The sequence below is a fragment of the Marmota flaviventris genome, chromosome 8 (genome assembly GCF_047511675.1).
Source record: "Marmota flaviventris isolate mMarFla1 chromosome 8, mMarFla1.hap1, whole genome shotgun sequence".
NCBI classification, from domain to species: Eukaryota; Metazoa; Chordata; class Mammalia; order Rodentia; family Sciuridae; genus Marmota; species Marmota flaviventris.
In genome coordinates this window covers 128,370,720-128,393,512 of record NC_092505.1, presented here as the reverse complement: position 1 = coordinate 128,393,512, position 22,793 = coordinate 128,370,720, and the positions used below count along the sequence as shown (strand labels likewise).

At 41.5% G+C, this 22,793-nt stretch overlaps 1 protein-coding gene across 6 annotated transcripts; it reads left to right on the top strand.

Annotated features, from left to right (window-relative positions):
- Window positions 1-4,032: 4,032 nt before the first annotated feature.
- On the top strand, window positions 4,033-21,083 carry Cdv3 (CDV3 homolog). 6 transcript variants are annotated; one of them, XM_027933808.2, is made up of 5 exons: window positions 4,033-4,652; window positions 5,356-5,432; window positions 14,430-14,572; window positions 17,437-17,596; window positions 19,199-21,083. In XM_027933808.2, exons 1-5 carry the CDS (start codon window positions 4,386-4,388, stop codon window positions 19,203-19,205), a joined length of 654 nt encoding a protein of 217 aa, XP_027789609.1. In that variant the 5' UTR covers window positions 4,033-4,385; the 3' UTR covers window positions 19,206-21,083. The 6 variants fall into 6 exon arrangements, with proteins under 6 accessions (XP_027789609.1, XP_027789607.1, XP_027789608.1 ...); XM_027933806.2 differs by having other exon boundaries at window positions 18,744-21,083; XM_027933807.2 differs by lacking the exon at window positions 19,199-21,083 and adding an exon at window positions 18,016-18,125.
- Window positions 21,084-22,793: the final 1,710 nt, after the last annotated feature.

Genomic DNA, 22,793 nt, shown 5'->3' with positions numbered 1-22,793 from the left:
CCAGCCTCATCCCTCAACCTTCAGTTCACCCTCTCCATATCATAAAGGCAAGTAGGCTGCTCTTCCTTTAGTTGTCAGATTCCAGCCCCGCCTCCCCTCTCTCCAGACACAGAGTGTCACCCCGATGGCTTAGTTGTTCCCCAGCTCTTCATTCGTTTACGGAACATTTTGGTTTATTCGCCAATGTATTAGCTTGAACTTTACAAAATGTTTTGGTCAAAAATGGTCCAACAGCTGGGCATGCCTCTAGTCCCAGCTACTCTGGCTGAGGCGGGAGGACTGCTTGAACCCAGGAGTTCAAGGCCAGCCTGGGCAACATAGTGACATCCTGTTAAAACAAACAAACAAAACCAATCGAATAACTACAATTTCATGTGACTCAACTAAGGGTAGACCAGACCCCTTTGGGGTGGGTTTATTGAGCTGGACTCCCTTTCCCAAGCCTTGCTAGTAGGAGTGGATGTGTCTGTATGGGGGTGGGGCATGCATGCCTTGTTCTTCTGCTCCCCTGCCTACTCCAACCAGGGCTTTAGTGCCAGGGAGGAGCTTAGGAGGGACAGGAGGTTGAGGGAGAAGGTTGAGTTCTTTGTTGTGAGAGCATGTGTTCAGAAGCCAACAAGGGAACCTGTCAGCCCATGATTTGTACATTTCTCTGTTAATATAGAAAACTGGGGATTAATGGAGATATCTTTCATTTTACAAACATCAGTCAAATGCTTGTGTGATGTGAGCTGTATGCCCAATACTATTCCTACCTTCAAGAGTTTAAACGTGTTATAATTATATGTATACTGTGATCTGCTTCTACTTACTAGCTTATTGTAGAATAAACTGTAAGGATACAGCCTGTATTCTTATTCTTTTTTCTTTCTTTCTTTTTTTTTTTTTTTTTTGGTACTGGGGATTGAACCTAGGGCCTTACAAATGCAGGCAAGTACCTACTTCTGAGCTACACCCCCAACCCAACCTGCTGATTCTTAACTCAAAAGGCCTGGCAACATAGTAGGTGCTCGTTAAACAAAGATTTTATGTGAATGAATAAGTGAATGAATGAAAGTGACTGAACAATAAACAAACCAGGGGAATACCAGGAAGGCATCAAATATATCAAACGAAAGGCCTCTGGGCCTCTAAAGTTCAGGAAACCACAACACTGACAGAAAAGTCAGGAGAGAGAGATCCCGCCCCCAGGAGGTGATCTGTAAGTAGTTGCTGCCCAGTTGGAAAAAAAAAAAGAATAGCTCAGGCAGCAGCACAGTCTGTCTCACAGATGTTACAGAGGAAGCCACAAATGAAAAGGCAGATTCTGGCCATCAGCTTCTTAGTGAGCTCTCTGGCCAGCATGGACTGCATTCCTTTGAGCTGAGAGAGAGTGGGATTTCTAGCCTAGGTAGCAGAATGGAACTTGGAACATACAGCTCAGCAGAAAAGAACCCAGGGACAATGGGATTGGGCCCAACTGCCCTTTACCAGCTCTTGAGTTCACGGAATATTGAGCTCAGCAAGACTTTTCAAGAGAGAGAACTTTTGTCCACTGAATTTTACCACTTCAAAGGACCCACAGAGAAATCCCCATGTTAGGACAGCATTAAGAACCCCCAAAGACATGCTGAAATGTCTGGGAATGGTTGAAGTCCTTGTCAGGGTTCAACTTTGCCACCTAGCAAGGACAAGTGAAGGCATGTTTGCTTTAAGGATGGGAAGGTCCAAACCCTTTGGAAGGTAGAAGGGAAGACATCTTCATCAGGAGAAAGCTGGAGGATGTTTTGGACATTGGGGCCAGGTAATGATGAGGGAGGTGGTGAAAACAGGTTTCAGAGCCCAGTGTAACCAATCAAGAGGAGTGTGGGCAGGGGAGACTTCTGAACAACCAGTAGGAATAGACAGATGTTTGTTTCAGGGCAGGGGAGTCAACGTGGAAGGGACCAGCTATACAGAGGACAGAATAACTACAGACAATGACCGTACCACAAATACACTGGTCTCTCTACTGGCCTGACCTGAACTTCTTACACATGATCAAGTTCTACAAGCATACCATGAATCATGCTGAAAAAATGTGGGAAAGTTTGCTGTTAGCCCTTGACTGCTCTTCCTTCTTCGCATTTTCTCATTAATTCCTTCAAGACAATGATGTATTATTTATTAGTTTGTACTGAGGATTGAACCTAGGGGCACTTTACCACTGAAATACATCCCCAACCCTTTTCTACTTTTAATTTTGAGAAAAGATCTCCCTAAGTTGCTTGGGGTTTTACTAAATTGCCGAGGCTGGCCTTGAACATGCAATCCCCCTGCCTTAGCCTCCAGAGTCCCTGGGATTACAGGTATGTGCCCTCATGTCAGGTTTGGTAATGATGTGTTATTGATGGGACTTAAGAAAGGGACTGCATGACAGTTATTGGTATCTATCTCTCCTAGATTTTAAGGGAATTGAAGGCAGGAATCACAAATTATTCAACTTTAAATAAGATGCTGTCTTAAATATAGGTAAATAAATGCTTCATAGACAAAGAAAGGGGGGAGGAAGACAGAAGGAGGAAGGCAAGAGATACAGAAGGAGGGAGGAAGAAAGGAAAGAAGGAAGAAAGAGGAAAATTAATCTGAGTAGAGATGTTCAGGGAGGGTGGTGGTAATGGGAAGTACTGAATTTGGCCAGCATCATAGGAAGATATGTGGTGTCACAGAAGGAAGTGACCTAAGGGGACCTAGCCTGGTGGTTTGGGCAGTTTATATTTGAGGAATGATATGAAGCTTCTTGGCCAAGGCTAGGCCCTTGATTTACTTCATGGACATATTCAGAACTTAGATCTTCAATAGCAGGTGGTAGTGGAGGGTAGGAAAAATACCTTCAATGAAAAAAAAATGTAAAGGAAAAGACAAGTCGCTCCATTTTCTGGCTGGATTCTATAGGTCCCATAGGGTCCTAACATACATCTGAGTCATTTCCTCAGTGGTTGTAACAGTTCTGTCCTCTGCCCTTGGAAGGAGGAAGTAGACAGTTTAGTTGCCCGGACCACCTTTTTCATATACAAGGACACACGTCGTTCTCAAGGCCCCAAGAGTCCTTAATCTGGTAAAGCCAGGTGTAGCATGGGAAATTGGTTCCCACCCCTATGATATGCCATTCCCCTCCAATTAGCTGGGATAGGAGCAGAGGATGAACTGAGATCATTATCTAGACTCGATCCAGGGCAGGAGGCACTCTAACTGTATTTTTAGACTCACTTATTTCGCCTCCAATGCATGTTAAGTACTAAGAGGTACTCCCCCCATATGTTGCAAGAGGTAGTGTCCCCATTTTACAGACTAGAAGTTTTGAGAGTCAGATAAATTATTTGACTTTGATCAACATATCTAGTAGTGGATGGAGTTCAGTCATTTTCCTTTCATATGCCTACTGGCTTATTTTAAGAGTAAACGGGACTTAAAAGAAAAGATTATTATCTCAAGTTGATAATAATCATCCAGATCAAAAGTAATGGTTACCAGCCCAGAGAAGGTGAAAGTACACAGGTGAGCAGAGGGGGAGGAGCAAGCTCTAACGCAGCTGGCTTAACACAGCGCCTTTCCATTTCGTGAAAGTTCAAACGACTACAAGGCCACAGTTCGCTTTCAGCGAGCAGACACACGTGTACCCCACGCATGCGCCCAGTCGAGACATACCGCCCCTCCCGCGGGTCCTCTTTAGCCAAGTCACCAACCAGCCCTCTAAATACCCGCCCTCAAGGCCAAACCCTCGGCCAATCCGGAGAGAGTCGATAGGCACGTCAGTTAATTTGCATATCCCCGCCCTCACGCCGGCACCGCCCCGTCGGAAGCACGGATTGTCACCTAAGTGCTTCGTCCTGGCCTCTGATTGGCTCTTTGTCCCGCCCTGCCTCCGTCTCCTCCCGCCGCCCGCCCCTCGGCTTGCCCACAACGGCGGGCAGAGCTAAGTACGCAGGCGCGGGCGCTGCCTCTCTCGGCTGGAGGCCCGCCCTCCCTCCTCCCCCCCCTTCCCCTCCCTGTCCCCTCCCCTCCTCTCCGGGCCTGCGCGCGCGTCTTCCTCCAGCACGCGCCGCCGCTAGCTTAGCACTCTTACTGGAGCCTCTGGCCCGCGCGTTCCTTTTCCCCCCGGCTGTGGAGCAGGCGGGATCTTGCACCGCCGTCGGGGCAGCCAGAGCTAGTTAAGGCAGCGGCACGCGAGCCTCAGGGCGGAGCGTACCACCGCTCGACAGCACGCGGGGGGAGCCGCCCGCCCCGCCTCACACGCCTCGGCGACCCCGCGGGGCTGAGGCGTCTGCGCGCCCGGCAGCGTGAGCGCAGAGCCGGCCTCGACCCCGAGCTCCAAGCGGCCGCGCCCGCCGCCGGCCCCACCCATCCGGGCCGAGGAGGCCGCGGCCATGGCCGAGACGGAGGAGCGGAGCCTAGACAACTTCTTTGCTAAGAGGGATAAGAAGAAGAAGAAGGAGCGGAGCAGTCGGGCGGCGAGCGCCGCAGGCGCGGCGGGCAACGCGGGCGGGAGCAGCGGAACGGCGGGCGGCGGGCCGGGCGCGGGGACCAGGCCGGGCGACGGCGGGACGGCAGGCACAGGGTCCCGGCCGGGCGATGGAGGGACCGCAGGCACGGGGGCCACGGGCCCCGGGGCCGCCACCAAGGCCGTGACGAAGGTGAGGGGCCCGGAGGCGGGCACTGGGGCGCGGGCCGCGCGCTCGGCCCCATGTGCTCGCCCCCGCCTGCCCGGGGAGGCGTCCGGGAGGGGCCGCGGGGCCCCGCGCGGGCGGGCGGACGGGCGGGGAGCCGGCCACGTGACGTGGGCTTCCCACGTCGGGCCGGGCTCGCCAGAACCCGGACCCCCCAGGTGCCGCGCCGCGTCGCCCTGACCCCGGCGGCGGCACTCTCCTGGGGCACTTGGTTTGGGACTGCAGTGCCCAGCACGGCAGCATTTATCGAGTGACGTCTGCTCCGAGTAATTTGGTGTCTGACTTCAGCCCAGTAGTTGTGGCTGAATTTTGTCTTTTAACGTGTTAAGTCGTATTTGTAGCAGCTCTGTTGGCATGAATTGGTCCCTAAGCTGGTTAAAAAAAAAAAAAAAGCCACGGCAACATTGAGTTAAAATTTAGTTGTGGAATTACTATTGATTTTTTTTTTTTTCTCCCTGCTCGGCTTTCCCTGGTTACTCTAACAGTTCCTGCAGAACCCTACAGCAGTTAGTATGTTAGGCGACTAGGCATATCACAGAATCTAGCAAGGGCTTGGGCCATAAAATGAGTCCATAATTACTTGGGGTTCCAGCGCTTTTCAGGGTCTGATATTTGCTTAGTTGTATATTTCCAAAGAGCTTTAATTGATCTGATGTTATTTCTTTCACAGGATGAAGATGAATGGAAAGAATTTGAGCAGAAAGAGGTTGATTACAGCGGACTCAGAGTTCAGGCAATGCAGATAAGGTACGGTGTGATTACAAATGGGTTTAGATAACCTTATTTAGGATAGGAATTGGACACAGGTTTGGTTTTTCTTTAGCCCCAAAGCCACATCATAGTAGCCTTGTGCTTTAGGTGTGCTGATTAGAACTGTAATGTATTATGTCTGTTCTTCCTCTCTGAAGGCAGTCCTTTCTATATGTTCATCAAATTAGTTGCCAAGATTAGTTTCAAGATTTAAATAAAAATCCTGTGAGAGTTTGGTTACTTCAGTTCTGTTTAGGTCTTTTTTATTTGAGGCAACCAGAATGAATTTTGTCCTTTCAAAATTCCAACTTTTAATATTAGTGATTGAACTTCGTTTTTCTTTCTGTTTCAAAAATAATGTCGGTGTTTTTTAGTTCCTCTTAGTAAGCAAGTTGAAATATAGGATACTTAGAGAAAGTACAGATTTTGAATTCACACAGTGAATATATTGGCCTCAAGGACAAGAAATTGAACAAAGTGTACTTTTTTGGAGGGTGGGTACCAGGGGTGCTTAACCACTGAGCAATATCCCCAGTCCTTTCTTTGAAACAGGGTCAATGTTGCTTAGGGCCTTGCTAAGTTGCTGAGACATCTTTGAACTTGTGATCCTCCTGCCTCAGCTTTCAGAACTACAGGGGTTTGCCACCTGTCCAATAGGTGTGCTATTTTTAAAGTTCAAGAAAACAGTAATTTATAAAAATTGGATTGGTTGGTTGAAGGATTTGAAATTAATAACATTTTTATCAAGTTTGGTCTCTGGTAGTTAGTTTTGGATTTATATTAAATAAATGTCATGGGGTTGGGGTTGTGGCTCAGTGGTAGCATGCTTGCCTAGCATGTGTGAGGCACTGGGTTCTATCCTCAGCACCACATAAAAAATAAATAAAAGGTATTGTGTCCATTTAAAAAAAGTTAAAAAGATAAATAAATGCCATATTTTGAGGGATTTGTAAAGTAGGGGGAAAGGGTGAATATGTGGTTCTATAGCTTTTCTCCCACTTGGTTATGGGGATTGAACATAGGCGCTTTACCACTGAGGTATACCTTACCTTTATTTTTTTCCTTTTTTTGGAAACAGAGTTTCACTAAGTTGCTGAAGCTGATCTTGAACTGTGATCCTCCTGCCTCAGCTTCCCTTGATTAACTTTTTTTTTAAAAGCTAGAGCTAAAATTTTTTTTTGTTTTAATAGCTGCCACAGCCACACTTTAATTTCCTTGGGTGTTATTCCATCATTTTGTGAGATTAACCAAAGCAAAACCTGATTGATAGAAATTTTGAGGAAATATGTCTTTTCCACTCTTTGAGATTGTTGTGAGCAGTGATAAGCAGAAATGATTCGACTGGAGTTTTTATTCCCATTTTTTCATGTTTTTGAAGAAGTATGATTTGGAAATTATCCCTGTTCCATTTTTCTTTCTCCTGGGGCTTGACCTTTAGAAATGGGGGAAAGGGTTGTGAGGTTCCTATCCTTTAAGGTTGTGGATGGAACTGCCTGGCTCTGTGTGGCTCCCGTTCTGTAGTAAAGTTATCTCTTCTTGGTCTGCTTTTCCTGACTGCAGGTTCTGAAAGACTTGTATGACGAGAAGGATAGCATTTGGTATGTTGACTTAACCCTGCAGGAGTAGCACTCTGAAGGGCAAAGTTTCAGGTTCACGAAATATTAGAAACTGATTTTGTTAAAGTAAGGAGAATATTTAAACTGAACCGAAGTTTGTCACTGAATAGAAGTTCCAAATCTTCTCTATTTTGGCTACTGTGTGTGTGTGTGTGTGTGTGTGTGTGTGTGTGTGGTGGTGGTGGTGGTGGTGGTGGTGGTGGTGTGCTGCTTCTAGATTAAACCCAGGACCTTGCACATGCTAGGACAATGCTCTACTACTGAGCTTCACCCCAACCCTACTTTTAACTTTTTCTTTTACGATAGAGCCTTGCTTATGTTGCCTAGGCTGAACCCTTAACTCCTGGGTTCAAGTGATTCTCCTATGTCTATCTATCTATTTGTCTGTGTGTGTATGTGTATGTGTCTGTATGTCTGTCTGTCTCTCTCTCTCTCTCCCTCTCTCCCTCTCCCTCGTATCAGGGATTGATTTCAGGGCACTCAACCACTGAGCCATGTCTCCAGCCCTATTTTGTATTTTATTTAGAGACAGGGTCTCACTGAATTGCTTAATCCCTCACTTTTGCTGAGGCTAGCTTTGAACTTGGTATCCTCCTGTGTCAGCCTCCCAAGCTGCTGGGATTACAGGCATGTGCTACCATGGTCCAGCCTCTTGACTATTCTTGATGGTAAAATATTAAATATTTCTTAGGCATACATAGGTCTCAGCTAGTGTGAGTGTTTTGAGTTCTGTTTGACCTGAAGTAGACATTTTTATATTTTTGTTTTTGTTTTTCATTCTCCTTAGCATCTAATCATTGCCTAGTGTCCACATCTTCTGTTAATCTAACATTGAAAAATCACTCCTTTTTCAGGGTGTTGCTTTTGAGTCCTTAGAAACTGAAATTTGGGGTCTGTTTATTTCCATTCCCCTCATAAATCTTGCAATAAAGTGGAATATAATGGCTTCCAGAAAAAGTTTGAGGGTGAGAAATCATCTGAGGTTTAATGATAATGACTAAAATTTGTGCCTTATATACATATAGAGTATTCCTGTAAACTTTGTATTAAATATTCTTGATAGTTGGATTAGGGGTGTAGCTCAGCGGTGGAGTGCTTGCCTATTATGTGCGTGGCCCTGGGTTCAGTATAGTGGGGATTCTAATGAAAGAAACATTGGCTCATAGGTAAGTGGGAAGTAGGTTACTCACAAAAAGGATGGAGATGATTATGAGGAAAAAAAGGACTTTTTGGCCTGAGATTTAATACTTGTATGATCTTGGTCATTTTTTTGTTTTCGTTTTACAGTACTGAGTATTGAATCCAGGGGTACAAGCTACATCCCCAGTTCTTTTTTTTTTTTTAATGTTTCACATTGAGACAGGATCCCACTAAGTTGCTGAGGGTCTTGCTAAATTGCTGCTAAATTGCTAAGGTTGACCTTAAGTTTGGGATCCTCCTGCTTCAGCTGCCTCCTGCCTCAGCCTCCTGAGTACCTGTGGTTACAGGCATGTGCCACTGCACTCGTCTCATACTTTTTGGTGTTGGTCCTTATCTGCAAAGCTGAGACTGCTAGTACTATTAGGATTTCATTAACAGGACATTTATAAAATAACCTGACACTAGTAGATTAGTATGCTTTCCTTTATTTAAGATAAGTGTATATTTTAAAGGAAAATTTTCAGTATCAGCAAACAAGTTTACCTACCAGCTTAAGATTTAAGTACCAAGAATATTTAACATCAAAATTAGTCCTATTTAAGGTCAAGTCATTTAGACAAGTTCTTGGGAGAGAAGCCATTGGATGGTTATGAAAGTGACCTCATTGAGATAGAATGATTGGTTAATTGTAGACTTCTAAAAATAGATTTGGGGGATAAAGAAAGATCTCATTAATTCTCGAGGTTACAAAAATATTGCCCATTTGTCAAGTGTCAATACAGAGTTGAGTCCTGGAGTCTCCAGTGGTTCTCTAGGAACCTTCTTGAGAAATCAGCATTTTTAAACCTATTGGTTAAAATGGTCAAGTTGTACTTTGAAGAGAAGAAATGGTTCCTAAATCCATGTTCGAGTCATTGTAGCAAATATGTGACTGTTGTGTGCCAGGCATGCAAAGTGTTAGGTTTGTTTGGGGGTTATAAAAATGTACTCTAATAGACACGGGTAGGTAATTTCAAAGAGATATGCCACCAAGTAAAATTTTAGAAAAGCGGTTGGGGCTGTAGCTTATGGTGTGACATTTGCTTAGCATGCATGAGCCCCTGAGTTCAATCACCAGTATTAAAAAATAAAATAAAATAAAGCTTCAAAGAGATGTGAGATGTGCAAGGTGCTGTGGGGCATAGAGGAGAGACACTTTGTGTACCAGGAAGGAGTCAGGCAAAAAATCTTTGGATGAAGTACAGTGATATTTCAAGGCTCAAGGCCAGGAATCAATCATGAGACATTTTTAACCTCCCCATTTTACTGTATAACAGTGAAGACAAGCCTATGGAGATGCCCAGCTTTCCAGCAGCTTGGTCAGGTCTTTGTTACAGCTGCTTCCCCCTAGTGTTTGGGAATGGGACTTGGATTGAATTGTATGTTATCTCCTGTGAATTGGAGGTAAAATGTTCTGTCCTTTCTTTAAAAGTATACTGATCATCCATACTAAGGAAATAGAATTTCTCAAATCTCAAAGAAAATTTCTGTGTTGTAACTTAAGAGATGTGAAAAGGATGAAATGCATCAAGAGGCAAGGTGAAAGAATGGGCTCTGGAGTCCTTTTGAGGTCTGCTGCTTTGTAGCCCAGGAGAAGGTACTTACTGAGTGTCAGCTTCTGGGTTTGGCCACTGTCTGGGTGTCACTGTGAAGCTGGTAGAATTCTGCCTGCACAGGATCTGGTCAATAGTGTTTCTTTTCTAGCATGGTTATTCCCCTTAGCTCACCAACTGACATGTATTTAACAGGATCATGAAGTTGAATTTACACTGCAGTGTTTAAAAACAAAACATGGCTAATGAGAAACTATCTTGATTTGGGTCAAAAACTGCATTTTAGTCTAATTATTTTCTGTGGAAATAAATGCATCTTGTACCTTGTTCTGACTTTGGCATTTGGAGAGTTGACTGACACTTTCTGAAATATGCAAATAGGAAAATGTAATAGGCTATGTAAATTACTTCTACTTTGCCTTTAGTACAATGGCATTTAGAACAGTCTTTTAGACTTCTGGGCATTAGTTTCTTCATCTGACAGATAGAGGATCCTTTTGGTGAGGAGGGATTGGTTATTAAACCAAGGGGTGTTTTACCACTGAGTGACATCTCTAGTCCTGTTTTGTTTTGTTTTGTTGGTTTTTTTTTTTTGTGTGTGTGTTTTACTGGGGATTGAACTCAAGGATACTCTACCACTGAGCCACATCCCCAGCCCTATTTTGTATTTTTATTTAGAGATAGGGTCTCACAGAGTTGCTTGTGCCTTGAGGCTGGCTTTGAACTCGGGATTCTCCTCTATCAGCCTACCCAGCCGCCGGGATTACAGGCGTGCACCACCATGCCTGGTTAGTCCTGTATTTTTATTTTGATAGAGATTCTTAGTAACATCCTGAGGCTGTTTCAAACTTGTGATCCTCCTGCCTCAGCCTCCCCAGTTGCTGGTAAGCATGTGCTACATGCTAGCTCAAAATAAAGGTTCTTGATTAGACTATTTCCAGTTTTATTAAAGATAGACTTACCCAGTAATTAAACAGATCGTACTTTTTATTTACTAATAGTTTGTAACCTAGATGTGTTTTTAAATTTATGATTATTTTATTCATTTCTTTGCTTCTGAGGGCAAGGAGGTGGTAGAAAGGATAGCACTGAGTAAACAACTTTTACTTGAAATGCTATTCATCTGTCAAACAAATTTTTTCTTTAACATTTTAGTTAGAAAAATAATATTCTTGTTTTTAGACCATTTGAGAAAATATAAAAGCATAGAGAAATGTATAAGAATTATTCATGGGGCTGGGGTTGTGGCTCAAGTGGTAGAGTGCTTGCCTAGCACCTGTGAGGCACTGGGTTTGATCCTCAGCACCACATAAAAATAAAATAAAGATATTGTATCTACCTAAAACTAAAAAATAAATGTTAAAAAAAAAGAATTATTCATAATCTCTTCTCAAAGACAATCATTGTTAAAAGTTTTTGCTTTTCAGTTGAAGGTTTATTGCAAACTAATAATTTTAATAATAGTTACCAAATATTAAAGGGGAAGCATAATTTAGAATAACATGTATACATACATTTGAATAATGGCAATTTAGTGCCTTGGTAAGTTAACTGCTGTTTCAAGATTTAAATAAGCAGCTGAAAGCTGTGACAGCTCAGGTATAGAAAAGTTGTCATGAACATCTGTGGATTCTTCACCAGTCTCTGATTTGGTTGTTAGGACGTTATTATTATTAGTTGTTTATAGCTAGATGAATAGCAACTATACTTTTACCCTTTAAATGAAGCAAATGAAATTACTTGGAGTAGCCTCAAAAGTGATTTTAAAAAATCCTTTGGGGATAATTTTGATGTTTGGATGCCACTAGTTAGACTCCTGGATAAATCATTACCTTCTTGTCCTTACTTGGTGTCATTCATCAGATTTAATAAGCTACCTTTAGAAAATGGGACATGCTGTCTGGCATTTGTTTTTTAAAATCCTTTTTAAAAGTATGCGTGTTCAGCTGTGCATGATGGCACATGCCTATACTTGGCTACTTAGGAGGCTGAGGCAGCAGTATCACAAGTTTGAGGCCAGGCTGGGCAACTTAGCAAGATACTGTCTCAAAATTAGGCTCAAAATGTTTTTTATTTATGTTAGGTATATAGATGATGATTTAGTAAATTACTGGTTTATATGACATGAAGATTACTCCCACGGAAGTTTAGGCCTAACATCATTTTAAGTGGCTGCATATGATTCCATTGTGCGTTAATAAACAAGAGAAAACTGAAGAGTGGCTTGGCTATATCCATCGTCTTCCTCAGAAACAGTCTTAAGTAAATGTAGGCTTGAAGATAGAGCTGTTTCTCTCTACCCTTCTTAATTGCCAGCCTTGGCTTCTAAATACTGGCGTCACCTCTGGTTGATAGGTACTTCACTTGATGCTCCCGCTATCTTTGAAGTTTTATTCAAAGTGTCTTTAAAGGGGCCTGTTAAGCTGGTCAAGAAATTTGTTTTACAGCCAGATGTATCTCATTTTAATAGAAGTAGAGGGAATGTATTCTAAATATCCTTAGGTAGAAGCCAGGAATGATTGTCATGTTCTCAAATTCACACAGAGGGTCAGGGTGGAGGTCACCTCTACCATGTTCTGGCCATAATAATTGTGGATTAGATATTAGATACCAGAAGGAGAAAATGTCTAAGGAATAGATAGCCTCAGGGAACAGCTGAAGTTTTTCATGGGAGGGGAGAAAGATAGGATGGCAAATGAGACTGAGGAGCTGAGGACCTGAGAAGGACCACCAATGTCATGATCAGGAAAGTCTAGTACTCTGCCAGGTATATTATTCACAAGGTCAGAATTGCAGTAGGAAGATTGTTCTGTTTTGTTTCTGAGATAGGAGGTGACTAAGTTGCTCAGGCTGACCACGAATTCAGGATCCTCCTGCCTTGGCCTCCCAATTAGCTAAGATTACAGGCATGCATTGCCTCCCCTGGCCTGCAAAAGGAAGTTTGAACAATTACTGTACTGAGTATTGTTGCTGTCTAGCCACTGTAGGGAGACAAGATATGTGTACTTGATAATTTAGAACATTCAGCTTTACATAAAGTGACAGTAATTCAGCAAAAGGAAAGATAAGGGTACCTTGAAAAAATGGTAGATTCTGATTCAGGTCAGTTCAAGAATAAAGTAATAAAAATTGACATTAAAAAAACATTGTAGGGCTGGGCTGAGGCTCATGGGTAGAGGGCTCGCCTAGCACGTGCGAGGCCCTGGGTTTGATCCTCAGCCCCACGTAAAAATAAATAAAGGTATTGTGTCCATGTACAACTAAAAAATATTTTAAAACAACAACAACAACAAAAGACATTGTAGTCAGGAGCCCTGACACAGGTGCCTTTTATTCCAACATTCAGGGGGCTGAGGCAGGAGGGGGAGGATCCTTTGAGTCCAGGAGTTTATGGCCGTCCTGGGCAACACATTGAGACCCAGTCACCAAAAATGAACATTATAGACAGTCTTAAGATGATTAGATAACACTGAGGATATCCTTATAATATAACTGAAGAACCAAAGATGTCGTTTTTATATTTTCCTTTTATAACAGTGACAGATACATGTTTGATGTTAGGGGACTAATTCTATTGGATTCTTTGTGTCAGACTTTGAGGCTGGTACTAAGGAGATACTTTAACTCTGATATGAACCATGGACGTCGTCTTGCTTTCCTCTGTGGGAATGAAAATTTTCATTTTGAGAGCATTTTTGTAATGTGCTAAAGAATTAGCAAATAAGCCGGGCATGTGGTCCCTGCCTGTAATCCCAGGGGCTTGGGAGGCGGAGGCAGGAGGATCACAAGTTCAGAGCCAGCCTCAGTAACTTAATAAAATCCTGTCTCAACATTTAAAAAAATAAAAGGACTGGGGATGTGGCTCAGTGGTTAAGTGCTCCTGGGTTCAGTCCCTGGTACCAAGATAAATAATAAGCAAAATCACATTTTCCAAAATCCTTTATTTGCTTACTAAAAGTACACTTGGCATAAATGCTAATTTTGTATACTTTGGTCCCAGAAAAATCTTAATTGTGCATTCAGCCCTTCAGGTCACCCTTTTCTCTGCATTTCAGGTTATGTCAGCTTCTCTTCCTCTTGTCAGTTGAGGTTCTGCACTAGAGGCTGAACACCTACAAATAATCATGCTGTTGTCACATAGCCTACCAGTGTATTAGATTTTTTTGAATTTTCTTTTTGATGTCCTGAGGATTGGATCCAGGGCCTTGTGCTTGCTAAGCAAGAGCTTTACCACTGAGCTCCATCCCAACCCTTTAGTTGATTGATTAATTAATTAAGGTAATGGGATTTAACTTGGGTTTGTTTGTTTGTTTGTTTAAAATACCACTGAGCTGTACCCCCATTCCTTAAATTTTTCATTTTGAGGTGGTGTCTTGCCACGTTGTCGGGGTAGTCTTGAACTTCAACTTTGTAAGGAATGAAATCCTTTTTTCACATGAAGTCAAGTAGTAGTATTTATCTATAAAACAGATAAAAATCTTCTATTCTCTTTACACGCCTTTCTTTAAACATTGAGCATTTCTTTTAAGCATTGAGGCCTCAAAGAAGTTAAGTGACATAGATAAGCATTGTTACAACTAAGGATTTGGACTGATATTTTTCTTGGTAGTTCTTTAATTGAATTCACTTGTCTGCTTTTCCAATAGTGAAAAAGAAGAAGATGACAATGAAAAGAGAGAAGATCCAGGTGATAACTGGGAAGAAGGAGGAGGTGGTGGAGGTATAGAAAAATCTTCAGGTCCCTGGAATAAAACAGCTCCGGTACAAGCGCCTCCTACTCCAGTAGTTGGTAATCTTCCTGTTTCTGTTTTAGGAGATGTCTTATTTGTGTATAATTTTACATGTGGTCTCTGCTCAACTAAATATATGTGAGATAGGGTTAACAGCAGTGGTGTTTCTTTCTGTTCCTGGCAGAGGGGATTTGTATATGTGTCTTAAAGATTTTTAAATCCTTAACAGAAGAATTTGGAAATCAAGAGACATTCCTGTGGACTGCTAAATTTTATTTATTTTGCTTATTTTTGTATTTTCACAATGAACCTAGAGCCTTGTACATGCTTAGCAGATGCTCTGCAGTGAGCTGCACACCTAACCCTATCATCATTTTTTTATGTGGATTACTGAAGTAGCACTTCTTGTCTGCTTGCTTCTTCCTGCAATCCTCCCACTCCCATGTACACACAGACTCCCAGCACAGCATCCAGTTCCTTTTAAAATACATCAGAGCATATCACTATGATTCATAGTAGAAGCTAAAAGTTATGAGTGACTTACAAGGCCTTGTGCGTCTGCCTTCTCTTCTTTTTTAAAACTTGATCCTCATTGATGCTGTTCTATAGATGCACTGAACACATTGCTACTGCACACCCTTTGTGCTGTGTGTTCAGTCTGGAATTTTCTTTCCTTTGTGTCAGGAATCTGCAAGCTTTTTCTGTAAAGGGCCAGACAGTAGTAAATAACATGGGGTGGAGGGCCATGCAGGCTCTGATGTGATTTCTTGGCTCTGCTGTTGGAGCTATATTTTTGTGGAACTTTACAGAATCACTTGGGTTGGCTTTGCTGGTTTGCCAATGCTGGCTTTTTGTGTGTGTTTTGCACTTGTCTCAAGTCTTAGCTTAATTTTCATCTTACCACCCTCCCCCATTCTTATTTAAAATCATAGTTCCTCCCGCCACTACCACCTTACCCATCCTCTACTCCCTTACTAATCCTTCCTTGCTATAATTTTTGGTACAGTACCTATCTCTTCATAGTTGTTTCCTTCCTTTAGAAAACTATGTTCAATAGAATTTTTGCAGTGATAGAATAGCACTGTGTGGTGCAGTGATTATTTGTTACATGTGGCTTGTTGAGTACTTAAAGTGTGGCTGATGTGACTTAAATAGTCACATGTGGCTAATGGTTAAAATAATAAGGTTTGTGATTTTTTTTTTTTTTTTTTTTTTTGATGATGCTGGGTATTGAACCCAGGGCCTTGTGCATGTGAGGCAGTCGTTCTACCAACTGAACTATATCCCCAGGCCCTTATTCTGTTAATGTTTGTATCTGAGTGCAGCTTAGGTACTCAGAAATAATGTATGTATGAGCTTTCATCCACAGAGTCAAAAGACTACAAAACAATAATCCTATTATAGTAGTACTCAAATGGCAACCTGGCATGGTGGCATGCATCACATCTGTAATCCCAGTGGGGGAGGCTGAGGCAGGAAATTTTCAAAAGATATTCAAAGCTAGCCTCAGCAACCTAAGTGAGGCCCTAAGCAATTTAGTGAGACCCTGTCTCAATTTAAAAAAACTAGGGAAATGTTTCAGTGGTTAAGTGCCCCTCGGTTCAATCCCCAGTATGCTCCCCCCACCAAAAAAAAAAAAAAAATTCTATGTTAAATGGCTATATTATTTTTAAGCTAGAGAATGATAATAGACCTTTATTTGAAATTAAGGGTCAAGGTTTGTAGTGCCAGGGATCTAACCCAGGGTCTTGTACATAGTAGGTCAATGCTCTGCCACTAAACTACACTGCCAACACAAAATTAAAATTTTAAAAGGTGGCAAACATGAAGATCCACTCTATATACATATTGAGGATGGAGTAGGGGATATAGGGAAAACCTGTGTCCCTATAATGTTAGCCATAGTGGAAAATTTGGGGCTACTCAGCTGCTTATTTTTTTCCTGTTTTCTAAGAGGGGAAAAAAGGCAAGAACCTTAAAAGTCATTGTGGAAGAGGATTAAATAAATAAGGATATCTAGTTCATTATTTTTAAGATTTTTAACAAACTTTGCAAGCATTTTAAGTCTTTTACACCTGGCATCTTGTTTAGTCTGTCATCCAGGTAAGGAAGTGACCTTTCATTTTTACTAATAGGAAACTGAGGACTACAATAGTCATTCTGAAAGGTAATCCCAGGACCAGCAAATTCTTTCTCATATTCCATAAAGAGGCTTATAGAACTTGTTTATATATAAAGAATTAAAATTGTACATGGAGGCTGTCTTTCCTCCAGAGATGGCCTGAGTTCTCCCTTGAGTTTATATCTACTTTTCCCACATAAGCCTGTTTATGCGTTTGGGAGAAAAAAAAAATGTACAGGAAAAGTTAAAACAGTACCCCATGTATACCTGTAATCCCAGTTTACTCAGGAGACTGAGGCAGGAGAACTGCAAATTCAAGGACAAACCTGAGCAATTTAGGGAGACCCTATCAAAACCAAAAGGACTGGGTTAAGTTCCCAGTTAGGAAAGAAAGAAAGAAAACTACCCTAAAAAGATAACCATTCTTTTTACTTTAAAACATTTCCTCAGGCTGGGTGCAGTGGCATGCACTGCACCTGTATTCCTAGCGGCTTGGGAGGCTCAGGCAGGAGGATTGCATGTTTGAATTTAGTCTCAGCAACTTAGCAAGATCCTATCTCAAAATTTTTAAAAATAAAAGGACTGGGGATGTTGCTCAGTGGTTAAGGGCCCCTGGGTTTAATCCCTGGTACCAAAAAAAAAATATTTTTTTTCCGGATAACTTTTGTTGTCTAATCCAGAGACCTTTTCCGTATCAGGGGTTGCTTTTTTCCATGACTATTAAATGGTTGAGCATGCAGGAATAGATTATTAAAACACTATCCATTTAAATGATTTCTCTAAGCTCTTACAAAATATTAGTTACAGAAACCCCAGAACCAGCAATGACTAGTGGTGTGTATAGGCCTCCTGGGGCCAGGCTAACCACAACAAGGAAAACACCACAAGGACCACCAGAAATATACAGCGACACACAGTTCCCATCCCTGCAGTCCACTGCCAAGCATGTAGAAAGCCGAAAGTAAGTACTGTAATTATTGCATTTCAATTTCACGTGGGATCTCGGGCTCTTGTGAGGGAGTGGGGTGTAGGGGAAATGAAAACCCGCTTGAGGGAGACTATTCCCTGTTGGTAAGGCCCAGGCTGCCACTGACAAGCAGCTGAGAACCAGCTGGGACTACAGGCCCAGGAGGGAGGGCAAGGGGGAAGAGCATGGAAGACACTTTGCTGTCACAGATTCTCCGATGCTTGGTATGTTTTGTGGCGGTGACAAGTCTCATTTAAAATCTTTTATAAATACATTATTACTGGCTTATGTTCCTTATAATATGGAAACTAGAAATGTAAGAGCAGTATTTCATTGTATTTCCCAGTAAATGTGAATAGATGAAAGATGTTGACATTTATAAATCTAATATTAAAATAATCTTATTTCAGCAGGTACTTAAAATGAATCCTACCTGGAGTTAATGACCACATATGGCACATCTACATCTTATTTAGGGACATGAATTTTAAAAAATAAATAAAATGGGAAGAAATGTAAATGACATCAGATGGAAATTTTTTTGGGTGGCTTTTAAAGTAAATCCCAGCCTTTCGCCTCTTTGAGAGCACAGCTGGCTTGAATTTAAACCTCCACTTGGACTTTGCTCCTCTGCTCTCCTACAGAATGCGTAAGGGACTCTGGGAGGGGAGTGACTCACCACACTCAGCTTTCTTTGCCTGATCTAGTCCGACCCCTCACAAACAAAAGTGGGGAGAAATCATTGAATGATGAGAACTTTACTTGAATGAGAAAATTGTTACCCTTACCTTATGCATAAAGAAAGAGATGTATTGTCTACTAATTGCTAAATCTAGAAGTGAGTCCTAGGAGGAATCTCATTGCACAGCTTCTTTCCAGCTGTCTTCAAATGGTCCCCAAACAGGTTTGCAGTTAATGCTATTCAGTAGATGGGACCATAGAGCTTCAGTACAGTATTACCTTTTCTGTTCAATTGAAGCCTTAAAATGGTTTGATAAGAATTTTATATACCAGTTCTCCTTTTCTGTCCCTCCCCAAGATATTTAGGGGTGGCCTTTCCCCCCCACCCCACCCCCAAGGAAGAATATTTTCAAAAAACCCTAGTGAAGAATATTTACTGATTACATTTCTTTTCCCTTAGGGATAAAGAAATGGAGAAGAACTTTGAAGTAGTAAGACACAAAAATAGAGGTAGGGATGAGGTTTCAAAAAACCAGGCCCTTAAACTTCAGCTAGACAACCAGTATGCTGTGCTTGAAAATCAGAAAAGCAGCCACACACAGTACAATTGAGGAATGGTCTTTGCTAACCCTTCTGAGGTAACTAGACCACTGCTTATCACCATGAACCTTTCATCCGATCTCTGTTGGACCTACAGCAGCTGATGCAGACCCCTCGGTTTAAGTGACTGGCTCTGTTGCACTGTGGAAGTTTAAAGTGTCACAACTGCTCTTTATGTATACTGGATTTAGGAGAGCTTCCATTGTTATATAAATGTGTGGACTAGATTCAGCAGTGTTATTTCATAATTGCTCTGCAAATACAAAAAACCAAAACCTGCAGCAGTGGTCATTTCAAAAATCTTTTTATGTTCAGATACTGAGCCTTCGTAAGGGTTGACTACCTCAGATTTGCTGCATTCATTGTGGACTTCATGTGGATCACAACTTCTGGATAAGAAGGTTACAGCTATTAAGGTGTCGATATGAACCTTGAAACCAGCTCTACTGGATTCCTATCAGAAATCCTGCAGAAAGTCAGCCATCTGGGTTCTGATCTGCTGTAAAAGATGAAGATTTAAGTGACCTTAATTAACCTGTCCTGTCCCCCACCCTAAGGAATACTCTGTAGTAGGCTGTGGCTATATTATACTTCCTGGAACATGCCGCTCAAAAGAACTGTGTTCAGATCATCTATGTAGGGCTGTGAATTATAATTTAAGTTTTTAGTTATAGTCTGAGGTAAACTACAAATTGAATTCAACCAAACTTGGGTCTACCAAGTGGGAAAAGGGGTGGGGGAAGGAATAATCTCGTTTCTCTTAGTCATTTTTTATTTGGATAGTGCTTTTTCTGTGTTCCACATTAAGGCCTTTTTTGCTTTGACTTGGAATAAGTTCTTTGACAGCATATTGCTTGGTTAGGTAAGTAACCTGAAATATGCATTAGAATTGTGAAATGTCTCCTGAATTTGCCAATCCCTGGAGTGGAACCAAATAGCCTTTGACATAAGGGGCAGCAAATGCTGGACACTCTACTTCAGGTGCTGCTAAAGCCTCCAGTCAGGTCTAAATTTACAGTACACTGCTGTGGAGACAGCGGTTTCTACTCAAACTAAGGGATTCAAGCAATGTGAGCAAAACCACCCACAATCCATTTAAGTGTCCTGGATCTTGTATGGGTGTTGATAAGAGTTCCTTACATACCTGTGTCCAAATTTTTAAGGTATTAAAACATTCTAAAGATACAGTGATTGTCCCCACTAGCTCTGTTACCAGCCTTTTAGAGTGTCTCTAATAGTGTTCATTTAGAAAGGCAGGGCAAAAGACAGTGATATAGCCCTGCTGTTTTTAATAATTACAGCTTAAGCTATCCACTAGTACTTAGTCCTTAAAAGGGACTTGTGGAAGTGCCCCAGGATTACTGAGACATTTCTTTCTACCTAATGAGACAGTCTAGCAAATTTCCTAGTTTTATATCTGTGATTCAGTAGAAATATTTGTAGTGGTGTGTGACCACTTGATGCAGAGCCTGGGTTTCTCTGTAATAAATCCATTCACCAAAGGCAGGAGTTGTGGGCTTGCTGCTGGCAGGTGTGAAGTACATGAGTGAAGGCAGCTGTCCTGGTGTGGGGCCATTCTCTGTAGGAGTTTGGTCTTGGTGAATATGTTGGTGCAGGAATTGGACTTTTAGGAGGGCTATAGTATCTCCTGACAGCACCTGCCTACCACTTCTGGGCAATAATGTTGGTATTTGAGGTGGCAGGTAGGACAGCCTGCCTTCTGATTTATTTGGATGAGTAGCTGAGCCAGTTGCGGGGAGGTAGGATGATTAAAGGAGACTTTTAAAATTCTTGGTTATACTGAAGACATGATTTGGGAGCCAAAAACCTTAACAAGTAATCTCTTGGACCCTGAGCCACATATTTTCCTTAAAGTATGCGTTTTTCCCACAAACTTTTGTTGGGTTATATTGTTGAGGAATGAACTGAGATGAATATGAGGTGGTTTTATTTAATGGCATACTGTACTGGAAATTTTGAAGACCTGCAGCAGACTTAAATTCCAACTCTTGTTATAATTTTATAAGAGATTGTGAAATTCTCAAAATGCATATGAATCAAGTTTTAATATACTGTATGATGGGTTGATGAGGCTGTCCATTATACCATTTCCTTCTTTGGATTCTCAGGCATGGTTTGGCAGTGCGAGAACTCTGTAACATTAACAAATTCAATAAAAAGTAAATATATGGATCATGGAGTGTGACAGTATTTCTTCTAAACTGTCTTGGGAAACGGTGAATTAATGTCATGCCTCCTTGCTATGGGAGAGTGACCCTTGTTGGAAGAGTGCTTGCAGAATACTCGATGTTAAAAAGATGGGGAACGAAAATGGCTGCAAAACCATGATAAATGTTCTTTATCTTTGGAGAAGTATTGGAATCTACTTGTCTCTTGAAATATTAAATGTTAGGTTACAGCAAGGAAATTCATTCTAGACACTGCAGGTTTGACGCTTTACTTGAAACGTACGTATTTCTCTAGAGCAGTAGAGTTTGAATTATAGTGCCTGAATTTCTAAATCAGTATATTTTCAGTCATTTTTGGTAATAAATATTTAAATATTTGTTAACTTTACTGTTAAGCACTTGAGTTTAAGGTAGGGTCTTGCTAAGTCTCTGAGGGTGACCTTGAACTTGATCCTCCTATCTCAGGCTTTGTTGATTATTATTTGATTGTACTCAGTTGAGGCTTTTTTCTTGGCCACCTTATTTAAAACAATATACAGAAACTCAAACTTACTGATTTTTTCCCCCATAAGTATAGTTATTGATGGACCTTTATTTATTTTTATGTGGTACAGAGAATTGAACCCAGTGCCTCTCATGTGCTAGGCAAGTGCTCTACCACTGAGACACAACCCCAGCCCTCCCCGTAAGTTTTTTTAACCCCGCTTTTTAAAAGTTAAAAAAAAAAAAAAAATACAGTTCGTGTAGTTTTTAGCATATTCTGAAGGACATGCAGTCACCTTCACTCTTCATTCCTGAGTGTTTTCATCACCCAAGAAAGAAATTCCCCACCTCTGAACTGTTACTTGTCACCCCAATCCCAAATCCTCCACCTTAGGCAACAGAGGATTTTTCAGTTTCCCTATTCTGGATATTGACATCAATTTTAACTGACTTAGCACATTTTTCAGATTTGCCCATGTTGTGTTGTAGCATGTATCAGATCAGTAGTTTTAAGTCAATTTTATAAATATACCATGTTTATACATTCCTGGGTTGATGGACATTTGGATGGTTTTTGTTTTGTTATGATCAATGTTAAACTAAATTTTCAAGGTTTTTTTTTTTTTTTTTGGTATTTGAGAAAGAGAACTTGTTTTCAATTCTCTTGGATATGTACCTAGGTATAAAATTGCTAGGTCATATGATACTTTAGGGAACTACCAAATTCCCAAAGTGGCTGCACCCTATTAAATTCCCAACAATCTAGTCTGAGGAATCCTACTTCTCCGTATCCTCTTCAGTTGTCTGAGAATCTTTGATTCTAGCCTCCCTAGAGGGTGTAAACTGGAATCTCATTGTGGTTTTGGTTTGTTTCTGTAATGAATAATTATGTTGAACATCTTTTCAAGTGCTTACCAACCATTTGTCTTTGGAAAAGTATTGAGATCTTTTGCCAGTTTTTAAATGGGTTATTTGTCTTTATTGACTTGCCAAGAATTATATATTCTAGGTCCCTCCTTTATCAGATACACAGTTTGCAAATGCTTTCTCCCATGTGTCTGAAGCATGGAATTCTCCATTTTGAGTCCAGTCTGTTTCAGCTTTTTTGTTTAGATCTTTGAGTCATTCTGGTGTGTGAATTTTGTTGGTCCAGGTTCATTCTGCAAGTGGATATCCAGTTGCCCAGCACCTTTATTGATTTAGTTTCTTATGTGGTACTGGAGATTGAATCTGGTCTC